This window comes from Schistocerca cancellata, chromosome 4 (assembly GCF_023864275.1).
Source record: "Schistocerca cancellata isolate TAMUIC-IGC-003103 chromosome 4, iqSchCanc2.1, whole genome shotgun sequence".
Taxonomy (NCBI): Eukaryota; Metazoa; Arthropoda; class Insecta; order Orthoptera; family Acrididae; genus Schistocerca; species Schistocerca cancellata.
In genome coordinates, this window is record NC_064629.1 from 688,461,599 (window position 1) to 688,473,783 (window position 12,185).

General features: G+C 39.2%; 1 protein-coding gene across 2 annotated transcripts in view; it reads left to right on the forward strand.

Moving 5' to 3' along the window:
- Positions 1–218: 218 nt before the first annotated feature.
- Positions 219–12,185, forward strand: part of LOC126183516 (serine proteinase stubble-like) — a 225,804-nt gene continuing 213,837 nt past the window's right edge. For both annotated transcript variants that reach the window (XM_049925571.1, XM_049925572.1), the window contains exon 1: positions 219–389. In XM_049925571.1, coding sequence (XP_049781528.1) covers positions 388–389 — 2 coding nt within the window. In that variant the 5' untranslated portion in view covers positions 219–387. The remainder of the gene's footprint in view (positions 390–12,185) is intronic.

The following is a 12,185-nucleotide window of genomic DNA, read 5'->3' on the forward strand; positions in this document are numbered from 1 at the left end:
GTAACGGCGGCTGCGGACGCTGCTTCCCGCTAGAGCAGAAAGCCATCGCTTTGCCGGAGAAGAAATACAAAAATTAAGGCCGCGAGCTTCTGGCCGTAAGGAGGGCGCCCGGAGCGGATCGGGGGTGTGGGGGGGGGGGGGGGTGTCCGCGGCCCGCGAGCGGAGAGCGGCGAGCGGTCGTTGGTCGCGGCGCGCACTCAGTCAGCTGCGGGCGGCGCTGCACGGCGGACTCGTTCGGTATGTGAGTGTCCTCCCAGCTCAGGTCAGTGCGCTAACGGGACGCCACGGGACCTGCCCGCCCGCAACAATCGCATGGAACTGCAACCACGGGCGACGTTAATGAGATCGCCGCTTCGCAACACGCTTTCTTCTCACTCGCGTTTGTAAATGTAAGTCTCCTTTCTTATACTCTACTAAATAACATCACTTTGTTAAAACGATGAGAACGTTCGTATGTGGAAGATCTTCACGAGTCAAATTATGTTTTTGTTCAGATTCGTTCCACAAATTCGCAGTCACCAGAGCCTAACATTACTACTTGATGCCCCTGTAAGTTAGAGATGTTTGCATTCAGGGCACTACTTTTTTTCTTATTATATGACGTGGTATTTGTTGTGCCAACTCGATAACATCAAATTACAATTTTACATTTCACGTATTCGTTCGACATAGACATCTCCAGAAATAAATCCGTGTTTACTTGTCATACTGGTTGTCCTCCACTTCCACAGCACTATCTAAATATTCACATACCTAGTGGTCTGTCCAAATCAGACTAAACTTCTCCTGGATCTCATAAGCTTGCTCTTAGCCACGTATCTTTCGGCTGCGTGAGGCTTTCTAGGTACTAACAAGGGAACCTCCCCATCGCACCTCCCTCAGATTTAGTTATAAGTTGGCACAGTGGATAGGCCTTGAAAACCGGAACACAGATCAATCGAGAAAACAGGAAGAAGTTGTGTGGAACTATGAAAAAAATAAGCAAAATATACAAACTGAGTAGTCCATGCGCAAGATAGGCAACATCAAAGAGACTCTGAGCTAAGGAGCGCCGTGGTCCCGTGGTTAGCGAGAGCGGCTGCGGAACGAAAGGGTCCTTGGTTCAGGTCTTCCCTTGAGTGAAAAATTTAATTTTTTATTTTCAGACAATTATTATCTGTCCGTCCGTTATGTTTTCATCACTTTTTTGGGAGTGATTATCACATCCACAAGAAAACCTAAATCGGGCAAGGTGGAAGAATCTTTTTACCCATTCGCCAAGTGTACAAGTTAGGTGGGTCAACAACATTTTCCTGTCATGTGACGCACATGCCGTCACCAGTATCGTATAGAATATATCAGACGTGTTTTCCTGTGGATGAATCGGTTGACCTATGACCTTGCGATCAAATGTTTCCAGTTCCCATTGGAGAGGCACGTCCTTTCGTCTACTAATCGCACGGTTTTGCGGTGCGGTCGCAAAACACAGACACTAAACTTATTACAGTGAATAGAGACGTCAATTAACGAACGGACAGATCATAACTCCGCGAAGATAGAAAATGAAAACATTTCGCAGCCGCTCACGCTAACCACGGGACCACGACGCTCCTTAGCTCACGCTGTCCTTGATGTTGCCTATGTTGCGCATGGACTACTCAGTTTGTATATTTTGCTATTTTTTTCATAGTTCCACACAACTTCTTCCTGTTTTCTCGATTGCTCTGTGTTCCGTTTTTTCAAGACCTATCCACTATGCCAACTTATAACTAAATCTGAGGGGGGTGCGATGGAGAGGTTCCCTTGTGAGTAATTCGCATACATGAGACAGTCTCTCTGTAACGTTGTTGTTGCTGGCTACGAGACACCTAAAGGTGGATGTCTCCTGATGTCACAACGACAGCTGTTTAATGACAGACATTTTGTTTGGCCTTGTTACGTCGTCAAGGCTAGCGAAGTGCGATACGGATGACACTTTGTGATTTTCTTTTTCCTTTGATCTCGCATCGCGTGATCGAATCAGTGGCAAATCGTTGCGCTAATTTTCTCTTAAGAGAGGTAGTTCGTGGCTTCCGCGAGGGCCTCTAACAGTTTTCTTCTTTTCCGAGAGTCGCGCCCGGTACTTCCCAGAATCTCACTGGATTATCATTATTGCCTGATCTATCGGCAGTGATGTCTAACACATAGTAAAAGAATCAGATATCCGAAAATAGTTACTTTGATCTGCATCTCGCTCTGTTCGGAATCGACAGAGCGATAATGTATTTGTCAATAAATGTTGAGGTCAGTGTCATTAACAGCCCTTATGACTATAGAAATTATTAGTAGTAAAGTAACTAAACGTATTTTGGAAAATTAAATTTTTGTTTCAAGGGAGAAATGTTGGATTTTAACGTTGCCCAGACACAGATTCCTAGACACACAGTATGAACTGAGTAGGAGAATTTCAGCTAGTAGGGAGCGGTCGTGACCTAGTTATCCCGTCTCGGCATTGGTACGAACCACTTAAAGGAAAACCTAAGTTAGGCGCACGAAGTTCGTGTCTCCTGAGATTAGTGCCTTAGAATCTACGTCACTTCGGTCACGATTTTTTGTACAACCAACTTTCCTTTCTTGTGATTTGTCTTCACACTGTTTACCTAACTCTTTAGTATACGTAACGTAATCTGTTTCAGACCACATCAAAGGGCTGTTCGACATTAGCTGCATACTGTCGCTTGAGGTAGAGCACTGCCTCTTTTTGTAAAATGACTTACTGCACTTGTACAAATGGTACAAATGCCACGCAGTCGCGGAATAGGAACATAAAACAGTCAAATTTTCAGGATTGCTTTGACTGCAGTCATTTATACACAATCTTGCAGTGCCGACATACAATGTTCCTGGTTACAGGAAGGTATGACCTTCAGAATTGTAATGAAAAGCACTGCATTTTATTGTCAAGTCCTACCAAGGTAACCTAAAGTGGTTCACTCTCGTAAAGATGGGGCCGACACAGTTTTAAAAACACCACACTTGTCTCTGACAAGAGAGTCTCTGATTGGTATCAAAATCGAGGCACGAGTCTGTTCATAGTTCATTCTGTCAAATGGCTTTTTCATGAACTTGTTAGGTATCAAGTTTACTGACCGTCTTTCGTTTATCATGGGAATTTGCGGCATATTGGTGACAGTGAAACTTTCCGTACAGCCTTTGTAGGTCAAGCTACCTACATCGTTCAGCTCCCTCAGTTTTGTGCAGAACATCAGACGAAAGTAAAACCAGAAATGATCTACAAGATGACAGCTTTATATTGGCACCAATGTTCTCCAATTGGAATGCTACTATAATGATGAGACGGAAAAAACCTAAGGGTTCTTTTTTCCTGCGGACCAGTATACGTTGGGAAGTTAGGACAGCTGAAACGCATACAGCATTTATCTACAATTTCAAGGAATAGCCGTGTGGTTCAAATTGTCGTATATATGATTTCATAAATTAAAGAGTGGAATTGTGCATTGATTCTCTTATTAGGATAATCTATGGTGTATCATAGCCTTTAGTGGAAACTGGGAAGGGAGAGTTTCTAAGAGAAAAATGAAAGAGACTGTGAGCAGTACAAGAATTTGGAGCTGCTCATGCAAAGAATCGTTCATTTACTTGGTAAACCTATTTTAATAGAAACTTTTGTACTTTTTTGATTTAGTAAGGTCTGCGATTTGAATTCATTAGATTACAGAAATTGGAACTATGTTAACAACAATTTCTCGTAAGAAAAGACTACGATCCCCCTTACTGTAAGTACAAATACGGTGTAACCAGCTGCTTTACATAGTAGTCTCCTATTCATACACTGAAGCTGAACTCCAAAGTTACAGCAAGCAGTAAAACACTTAGAAGCCTCATTATGCATTTGCCTGACAATAAATGATTCAACTTCCTCGTCGTATGTGAATTTTCTGTGGTGTACAAAATAATAACGCTACCAGTCACTTTTATTGTTTATTATGAGGACATCTATCGGAGACTTACGTTTTCATGGTCAGATGACGATTCATTTTTTTTTTCATACCTGACATGTGGTCTATTGTGATAGACATCATCAATTGCGGTGGAACAAACAATATACATGATGTGATTTGTTCGACTTGTATCATTTACTTGCCTGTATTCAGGATGAAAGTAATACTAATGCTTCAAGGTACAAGAAATTTCGTACACGGAATCACAGAAGTACATAATATGTACGTTAACAAAAGGCCCGTGCCTGAAGATGAACGGATGTTTTCGAAGTATAGCACAGTGAATATAATAAAATGAAATCACAACGGCAGTTTCGTACTGATACAACACGAAACGTTATAAATAAACGGTAAGATAATGATTGAGTATTTACATGAGCTTTGCTTTGAGTGTTTTGAGAATCACAGTCGCATCCGACTTATAAACCATGTGTAACTGAAACGGCACAGCGTTAACTCATCCAAACGGAATGGATCAAATGCGTGGAATCTTGTTCTCGAACGAGACTGTCTTCTTCAGAGCTCATTGTGGAAAACTAGAAACAAAATGAGACAAACCTTTTCGGCTGTCTCACTATTAGCAGCGAGAAATTCATCGCGATCTACAATACTTACTTCTTGTACATACTGAAGTTCAGTAACTCTTCCAGAAGAAATTTTTTCGTCATAATGTTGGTTAATGTTATTCTTACAAGCGGTTCTACAGATGAGCAACTACTCATTAAAGATCATACACGTTTTTATAGACCGATTTCGAAAAACCCACTATGGAGAAATTTTGTTAAAAACTTTGCAGATAACTGGCAGAGTGACGTTCATCGAGGGTTGTATTGATTCGTAGGTGCATGTTGGAATGAGTTCCTCCAAAAGTGTAGCGTCAGTTCCTCGCCTCATTCTTTCGCATCTAAGCTAGTCCACTCTATCAAATTAAATATCAACGAAACATTAAACGTTATTCTTCAGTTAGTTACCCATACTAGCTTTCGACGTGATTTTTAGATGTACTGGGTGTTCTTGATTAGTACTAACTGATCTCAGTAACTTCTTGAGAGTGTCTTTGGTTAGCTTGGAAGGTGGGAGTAATCGATAGTCTGTATTAACACACACACACACACACACACACACACACACACACACACACACACACACATGCTCATTAAAGCTGGGTCTATGTTTCTGGTAGAGGATCGAATTTCGTTCACTGTACAGTGACACATAAGCTCTCTACATGTAGCAGTTTTAGGCATAGTCGCGATGGTAGACACAGTAATCATTTAGTATATTGTTAATATTTCTTGTCATTAGATCGTCCATTTGTATTTCATAATAGCTCTAGTATGCTAGATTTCAACCTCTTCCGGTTGTTATCTGCGGACAAAAGAAAATGCAGTACTAAATGTAGTTAACTTTGCTTTGTAACCAAATATATTCATCACCACCGACCCACTTGTAGTCACTTTCTAGTAACTCACATGACGCACATTAGCAGTCTCGAGTCTGCCTTCAGGACAACGCCAGGCAATTTTGTTGAACGACACGCGTCGTTTTTTTTTTTTGGATCACCTGCTACGATGGCGGAAAATTGGGCTATCATGTATGCGAGATGATACGTTGAGAAGAATAGACATCAAAGCAGACTGACCTCGTGCGCACATTCCCAAGCGCACGCAGTTTTCGTAACATTGTGTGGACGGCCAACAGCTTACTGTTGGTGTCGACAGAGGTCGGACCATATCTCCAAGCAGCCTTCTATCCCTCCCTCCCACCCTCTCTACTTCCGCATCATTCCGACACGATTCCCAGTTTCACATCTCCGCGAAGAGAGAATAGCATGTCCCCTCAGTTTAATGACTGGCGCAATTTTACAGTTTTCGAGAATGCGAGGAACAGTAAACATTGACTTACCTTGAGCGTCTGTAGAAATGCGTGATATAGCGCTAAATGAAGGTGTCTGGTTAGAATCAAGTTTTAGACACTAATATTTTGCCAGAAGGTGGAGGAGAGCTGCCAAGTGACATCCTGTTGTTGATCACCAGACTAATTCTCAAATCTTTCCATTTTTTCCGTTGGAGTGAGATTGCGCGACACTGCTGACAGCGAATCATCTGTGTGATGTGACGATAAGCATAGTGGCTGTATGATGATACTTGAGATGAGTGGCATTTGTTCTGACACTGGGTTTCCACCTCTCTTCATTCTCTCATCGTTATCAATCACACCAACATGTCACCAAAATCTAAGTGCAATCAGTTATGTCATCTACGAAAAATATGAGTAGATTCTCCTCAGACACAACATTTACACTTGCGCAATGTATGCGATATGGCAAACAGTACAAAGTGGGCGACTGAACCTACTATTCGATCTCTCCCAGACAAAAATGTCATACGAGCTTACTTTACTTTTGCAGCCATGAAGTTTGCAACATAAATTACGCATAACGGATTAAAACTAAAGCTGTCATAAATACGCAGACTGATATGAACATCTCAGTGTCTTGCAGGTCATGGTCCTATTGCCCTCTCCTATTTGAAAACTGTATCACCCAACCAACATAACCACAACCCAACTATTATTTAAGTCTCGTAAACTACAAGGGTAAGTTAGTCACATGTTGGCCCGCCCGGTTAGCCGTGCAGTGTAACGCACAACTTTCCAGACTGAGAAGGAGCGCCTGGTCGCCGGCGCGAATCCGCCCGGTCGAGGTCCGGTGAGCCGGCCAGTCTGTGGATGGTTTTTAAGCGGTTTTCCATCTGCCTCGGCGAATGCGGGCTGGTTCCCCTTATTCTGCCTCAGCTACACTATGTCGGCGATTGCTGCGCAAGCAAATTCTCCACGTACACGTACACCACCATTACTCTACCATGCAAACATAGGGGTTACACTCGTCTGGTGTGAGACATCTCCTGTAGGGGTCCAACGGGAGCCGAACCACACAATAACTCTGAAAGAGTGGTTCGGCGTGGGGCAGCGGAGGGATGAAGTGGAGTGCGGTAGTCATCGTGGGGTTGTGGTCAACTGCGGCTGCGGTGGGGACAGAGCCTCTCCGTCGATCCTAGGCCCCCAGTTAACATACAATACAATACAATACAATAGTCACATGTTCCACAGATCATTTGAACAATCCTATAATCGAATGATATAGAATGATTCAGTTTGCAGGATATGCATAAAGTGTAAAAGTTAATGAACGAATTATTATTTTAGTCTTATTCGTGCAAATGCACTTAAAAACAATTTTTTATGTTTATTTATTTATTGTACTGGCTGCCAGTTTTTAAGTAGAAATTAGCAAATGGAATAGAAGGTGTAGTCCAGGAGAAATTATTTTATGTTAGATATAAAATTTGCTTTGCTGCTTGTCAGACATTTTATGTGACTGGGCAAATCATCAAAGATTTTTGTTGCTGCATACTAAACTCCTCTGTGAGCCTCTGACATTTTATTAAAGGACAATAAAGGACATTTTTCTGTCTAGTGTTTTAGGTATGGACATCTCTGTTCTTCTCAAATTGTGATAGATTATTTATAACGAATTTTATACATATATTCATTAATGAAATTCGTCATAAATAATCTATCAGTATCTGAGAAGAACAGTGATCTTCATATGTACAAAACTAGAGCGAAAGATAACCTCTATTACCCATTGTTAACGCTGTCAGTGGTTCAGAAAGGAGATAAATATGCAACAACAAAAATATTTGATTATTTGTCCATTAACATAAAATGTAAAAAGGTTCATAGGTTCAAGTGTAGATAGAACCCTAAATCTTGAGGTCCAAAATGTGATACTTGCCCAGAAAGCCACCAGACTGCATTATAAGGTTTTGTTATGACATTACAGCTTTTGCTTTTCAAGCTATACTAGTTCTATGTAACAAAATGTTTGGTAACTAATAAATAAAGAGTCGTTTATTTAATGGTACTTTATTTGACATCAATTCTGACTGAAGATTTTCTTGAGTTATATATTCATTCAGTATAGATACACAGAGAATGTAATCAGTTACATTTATGGAGTTTCCCACTATGTATTTCAGGTGGCATTATTTAAGAAGACGAGACATGCAATTACGATTTTGGTCATAGCACTCTACTAAACGGTCATCAAACATTGGTTTTAAAAAATCTAAGTATAATGGAACTTTCCATTTACTTACATGTTACACTTTACATTTGTTTATTTTGAAAATCAACATCCAGTCCTTGTACCATATGTTAATTTTCAGCCAGATTTTCTGCACTTTCCTAATCGTATATACAATTGTATCAACTCTGAACAGCCTCAAAAAGCTTCTAGCATAGACTTGATCATTTATAAATATAATGCATAGTGTAGAGTAATGGCTCTACAAGACTTCACTGTTGTATGCCCAAAGTTTCTTGCAGATCTGATGTTTTCTTCAAATTAAAAACTACGCTCAAAGTTCTGCTGTGAGAATGTACAGATCACTTGAATCACAATTCTAGTTTGATGTTCTGTGCACTTGAATCTTATCATTGTTACCACTGTTATGTAATGCAGCTGACAGCAAGACTTAATTTAGATTGCCAGGTATTATTGTCCTGGAGATGCAACCAGAGCACAAGATATGGCTTAATTTGCATTCAGAATTACGGTATTTAACTATTTAAAAAAAAGGCTTCTAGAAGTGACCATGGTTTACCTAAGGAGAGGAATGTCATTTTTATTGAAGAAAGTCATGGGGATACAATATTGCATCCTGGATTTTAAACAGAAAATGAGAGAAACATGTTAGAGGATGTGATGTAAATGTGTGAGAATTTATAGGTTTTCTTAAGAAAATCATATATGATATTTTTTAATTAGAATTTTATAAACAAACTGTTTTAAAGCAATTTCTTAAATAATATTTTATGTGTGACTATTTATTCTCCAATATTTCAAAGAAATATTTGATTCTAAAAATGTGAGATTGATTAAACCGTTAACAAAATTATATAAATATTTCAACACTACATAAAGTTTCATAAATTTTATGACATTAACAATGAGTATTGTTTTGTTCATGACAGATTATCATCACCTTTTTGTGTATGTATATTTACTGTTGACATCATCAAACGTTCTTCCTACTAATTTAGAAAAACTGTACACATAACACTGTGTTTTTTACAAAGTCTTGTAAAAATCAAAATTCAATGTATTTCTAACTAAAACTCTTGAGAAGTTGACGTTAACACATTATTTATTTGCCATTACTAGTTCTGACAGATTTTTATGTATTTTATTAATTATATCATAAATATTCTTTTCCATCATCCATATGAGAATTTACATGTTTACACCGAAAGAGGTTCAGATAGATGTATGGGGCAGTATATTACTTGCATGAGAAATACTAGCACAAAACTCTACCTGAAACAAGTATTCAGATGGATTACTATAACAAAAATATGAATTTTTATAACTAAGTTTCCTTATTTGGCCGGCTGGAGTGGCTGAGCGGTTCTAGGCGCTACAGTCTGGAACCGCACGACCGCTAGTTAGGTCTAAGTAGTTCTAAGTTCTGGGGACTGATGACCTCAGAAGTTAAGTCCCATTGTGCTCAGAGCCATTTTTTCATTATTTGAATTTAAATCATCTTTTAATGTATTTAATTTAAATCTAGTCTTTCATCATTAATGCAATTTCAGTATGACTGACATTCCTTAGAAAAAAAGTAACTCCTAAATTCCCAGGATTCTTCCATCATATCTAAATCGCCCCTTTGTCCTCCCTACAACTGACGTTATAAATGCGTCTCCATCCATATCGTTCTGTAACATTATTTACAGGTATTTAGTTGACATTTTTTGAGTTCACTGGCAGATAAATAATGCTTTGCCTAAAAACTAGCAGATTTTCTTCTTACTGATGTTTCCATTTCTTTTCGAAAACCCAGAAACCAACATGTAGGAACGTCTTGGTCTGTGTGTCACCATCTCTGCCTTTTCAATTGTGAATGGATCTAAACGGTTTGTCAACTCCTGCCGAATATTTCCAATTTGCCAGTGATGCAGCAGTGAACTTAATGCTGACATCGTCAACGATTTGGAGACGTTATCCTAATATTTCCGAATCATTTCAGTTCTCATTGTTGAGTGCAACTTGCAGTATCCAATAAACTGTTACTGGTATGTATTAGATGGAGTCCACTAATTCTACGTTACACGTGGCTTCACAACAGAAAACATGGCAACATATGGTGCTGCAGCTATTGTTGTTGGCCAATGAAATATCGATGGAGGCAAATTAACATATGTTAGACATATTAGTTTAAAGTTTTCATAATGATAAAATAAAATGTTACATGGTTTTACAACCAAGTAAGTAAGAGGATGATACAGTCTATGTCAAATTTAACATAATAGGCTATAGTTAATGAAGGGCAAAAATTAAGGAAATAATTATTAAACACGAAAGCATATGTTTCATGGTTTTTCAGTGAATGAAAGAATGTGACTAAATTTGAAAGAAAAGGCTAATACCCTTTTCAGAACTGTCATAATAAAGATATATTTACTAGCATCCTCACACCAACGGTTCATGGGACACTTAAGGATTCATCCAAACAGACAAGTCTACGAATTTTGTTTGAGACATATTGGGAGGAAATGAAAGAATATCTATATTATTTATTTTGATTAGGATTCAATAATTAGCCATCATGAACACAAAAATACATGCTACTGTTCCAGAAGGACCAATGGAAACAACATGAACTTAATTTCCCCCATTGACTACTCACACCATACCAAAAATTATCGGTTGCACTACAACGTTAAGAGACAGAATTGTCCCAGCGTTCGGTGAAATAGTTAATGTCATTGTTGATGGTCAACATAAATATTAACTTGCTTGTTTAATATTGATTTTTATTTCTAATATGTGTTGGTTTAAAGTTAAGTAGTTTATTGAATAGATCAACTCAATAATTTATTAAGACGCTTCATTTCATTTATATAAGAAAAGGGGACAGTGATTGATAAAGTGTTTAAGAGTAGGCCTTAAATTCCAGTCATGGAGAAACCGCCTCATCTTCCATAAGTCAGCATGAAGAAATGAGCGAGTGGAAAAAATATCTTTCACATGTTTGTAAATAATAAGTCAGCTCCACATCGTGAACACTGCATACCACGCAACACACTTATTTACTTTAATGTATGGTGTTGCGTGGATAAGGAGGACGTTGTAGGGCTCCAATCTCTCCCCTCGGAATAGTTCCACATATATAATAAAAGTGTGTGTATTTATGTTCCACATCACGTCCTAAACCAATAGAACGATTTCAACCAAACTTGGTAAATACATCATTTAGTGTCTGGAAACAATCATCGTGGGCGTAAGAATCACATACCTATCGAAGGGATGGAGGTGGCGGTGAAAAAGAAGCGCAGCTCACCACGCGAAAATAGCAAAACTATATTCATCCAGTATGTGAGAATGAGGGTTGACCTGCAACGAACTTTACACAAAATTTCAAACCTTTACGACACTTTTTCTCGCTGATATGCCACACAAGATGATGAAAGGAAAACGTTTTATTCAAAATGGTTCAAATGGCTCTGGGCACTATGGGACTTAACTTCTGAGGTCATCAGTCCCCTAGAACTTAGAACTACTTAAACCTAACTGACCTAAGGACATCACACACTTCCATGCCCGAGGCAGGATTCGAAACTGCGACCGTAGTGGTCGCGCGGTTCCAGACCGTTGCGCCTAGAACCGCTCGGCCACCCCGGCCGGCGAAAAAGTTTTATTTAAGCTGTTCTTGCAGTGAAGCCGTCAGATCAGGCATGACCTTTTAATTTATTATTTCTTTAGTACTAATTCTATTTGCAACACATTTAGCAGACAGTATTAACATATGGTTCAGGAGATACAACGTCAGAAACATTGAGCTGCGTGGAAACGAAGCTGCCGCGAAAAAATTTACTAGAGATAAAGGTGAAATATGGGAACAAATATGTATGAAATATGTCAGATATATGTGAAATACATGTGGCATGTGCCTGCACAGACAAAGTCGTGGATAAAAAGTTCCTTCAGCACACCTGGATAGATTTCAACGAAACATGGTACATATATTACTTACTATCTGGAAATAAATACTGTGGGGCGTAAGAACCAGCAACCTCCAGCTAGAGTGAGAGTGGTAACGTGGAGAGAGAGGATGGAACGAAGAGATGGATAGAGAG